Source organism: Elaeis guineensis, chromosome 2, assembly GCF_000442705.2.
Source record: "Elaeis guineensis isolate ETL-2024a chromosome 2, EG11, whole genome shotgun sequence".
Lineage (NCBI taxonomy): Eukaryota > Viridiplantae > Streptophyta > Magnoliopsida > Arecales > Arecaceae > Elaeis > Elaeis guineensis.
In genome coordinates this window covers 118,721,430-118,723,008 of record NC_025994.2, presented here as the reverse complement: position 1 = coordinate 118,723,008, position 1,579 = coordinate 118,721,430, and the positions used below count along the sequence as shown (strand labels likewise).

Sequence of the window (1,579 nt, the reverse complement as noted above, 5' to 3'; positions counted from 1 at the left end):
TTCAACTCCCGGTCTCCAAGAAGGCACCTGGCTGCGAGCAAACCTTTCGATTTCTCCCCTGGAAGCGGGGCATCTGTTCTGTTTTAAGGAAGATGCCTAAACTTCCAAGTCAAGTGGGAAACAGAGCGAGTCAAGTCTTCCGGTTTCCTTATCAAAGCATCTGACTGCTTCCTCCTTCCCATCTCTGTCTATATAACAAGCATAAGCTCTATCCCATTCCTTCAACCAATCAAGAGAAACAAAGCTCTATAGCTTTTAGTTACCAAAAAAAAAAAAGCTCTTTAGCTTTCCTCTCCTCTTGTAGTCTCTCCCATTCCATCTACACCATGGCAACCCAACCCCACCCCTCCCCCTTCCTGATCTCCCACCTCCTCCTCCTCCTCCTCGCCCTCGCTGCCACCTCCCACGCCGGCAGCATCGCCGTCTACTGGGGCCAGTATACCCCCGAGGGGAGCCTCGCCTCCGCCTGCAACACCGGCCTCTACTCCTACGTCAACATCGCCTTCCTCACCACCTTTGGCAACGGCCAGACCCCCGTCCTCAACCTCGCCGGCCACTGCGACCCCTCCGCCGGCACCTGCAAAGGCCTCTCCTCCGACATCAAGTCCTGCCAGTCCCGGGGCGTCAAGGTCCTCCTCTCCCTCGGCGGCGCCAACAGCAGCTACTCCCTCTCCTCCGCCGCGGATGCCCAGAGCGTCGCCAACTACCTCTGGAACAACTTCCTCGGCGGCAGCTCATCCTCTCGCCCCCTCGGCGCCGCCGTCCTCGACGGCATCGACTTCGACATCGAGGCCACCAACGGCGCCCACTTCGACGACCTCGCCCGGGACCTGTCGCAGTTCAGCAGCCGTGGCAAGAAGGTCTATCTCACGGCGGCGCCGCAGTGCCCCTACCCGGACGCGCACCTCAACACCGCGCTGCAGACCGGGCTTTTCGACTACGTCTGGATCCAGTTCTACAACAACCCTTCGTGCGAGTACACATCGGGGAACATCGCCAAGTTGACCAGCGCGTGGAAAACTTGGACGTCGAGCGTGAAGGCGACCAACTTCTTCTTGGGCGTGCCGGCGTCGAGCGCTGCCGCCACAAGCGGGTACATCCCTCCGAACGTGCTCACCTCTCAGGTGCTGCCGGCGATCAAGGGCACCGCCAAGTATGGGGGGATTATGGTGTGGAACAGGTACCACGACGAGCAGAACAACTACAGTGCCACCGTGAAGAGTAGCGTGTGAATTGCGTCACATATATATATAAGGCAGGCATGCATATCTATAGCTGTATGATCGTGTTATAGTTAAATAATGGCAAACATCGATTGTTGCCAAGATTTCTGTCTGAAAATGCTTGTAAGAGAAATAAACAAGTGATCCTTAATTTTATTGGAGAAGAAAATATAGACAGAACGATGTTGCGGATAAATAATATATGTGACACGACTCGCATGAACACTTGACCGGACAAAATCATACCAACCCAAACGTAGGAGACATTGTTGGATGGACCGGGTCTACTAGCTAGACCGGTCCAATGATCACTGGTCGCATGTACCATAAATTATCACCTCATGTATTTAGACTCT

The 1,579-nt window shown here is 54.7% G+C and overlaps 1 protein-coding gene across 1 annotated transcript; it reads left to right on the top strand.

Annotated features, from left to right (window-relative positions):
- Positions 1-311: 311 nt before the first annotated feature.
- Positions 312-1,379, top strand: LOC105040014 (acidic endochitinase-like). Its single transcript, XM_073253023.1, has one exon. The coding sequence runs from the start codon at positions 327-329 to the stop codon at positions 1,230-1,232; it is 906 nt and encodes a 301-aa protein (XP_073109124.1). The 5' UTR covers positions 312-326; the 3' UTR covers positions 1,233-1,379.
- Positions 1,380-1,579: the final 200 nt, after the last annotated feature.

What these genes read in the sequence shown, in the direction of transcription:
- LOC105040014 (XM_073253023.1), top strand. Translation starts at nt 327, where the DNA reads ATGGCAACCCAACCCCACCCCTCCCCCTTCCTGATCTCCCACCTCCTC.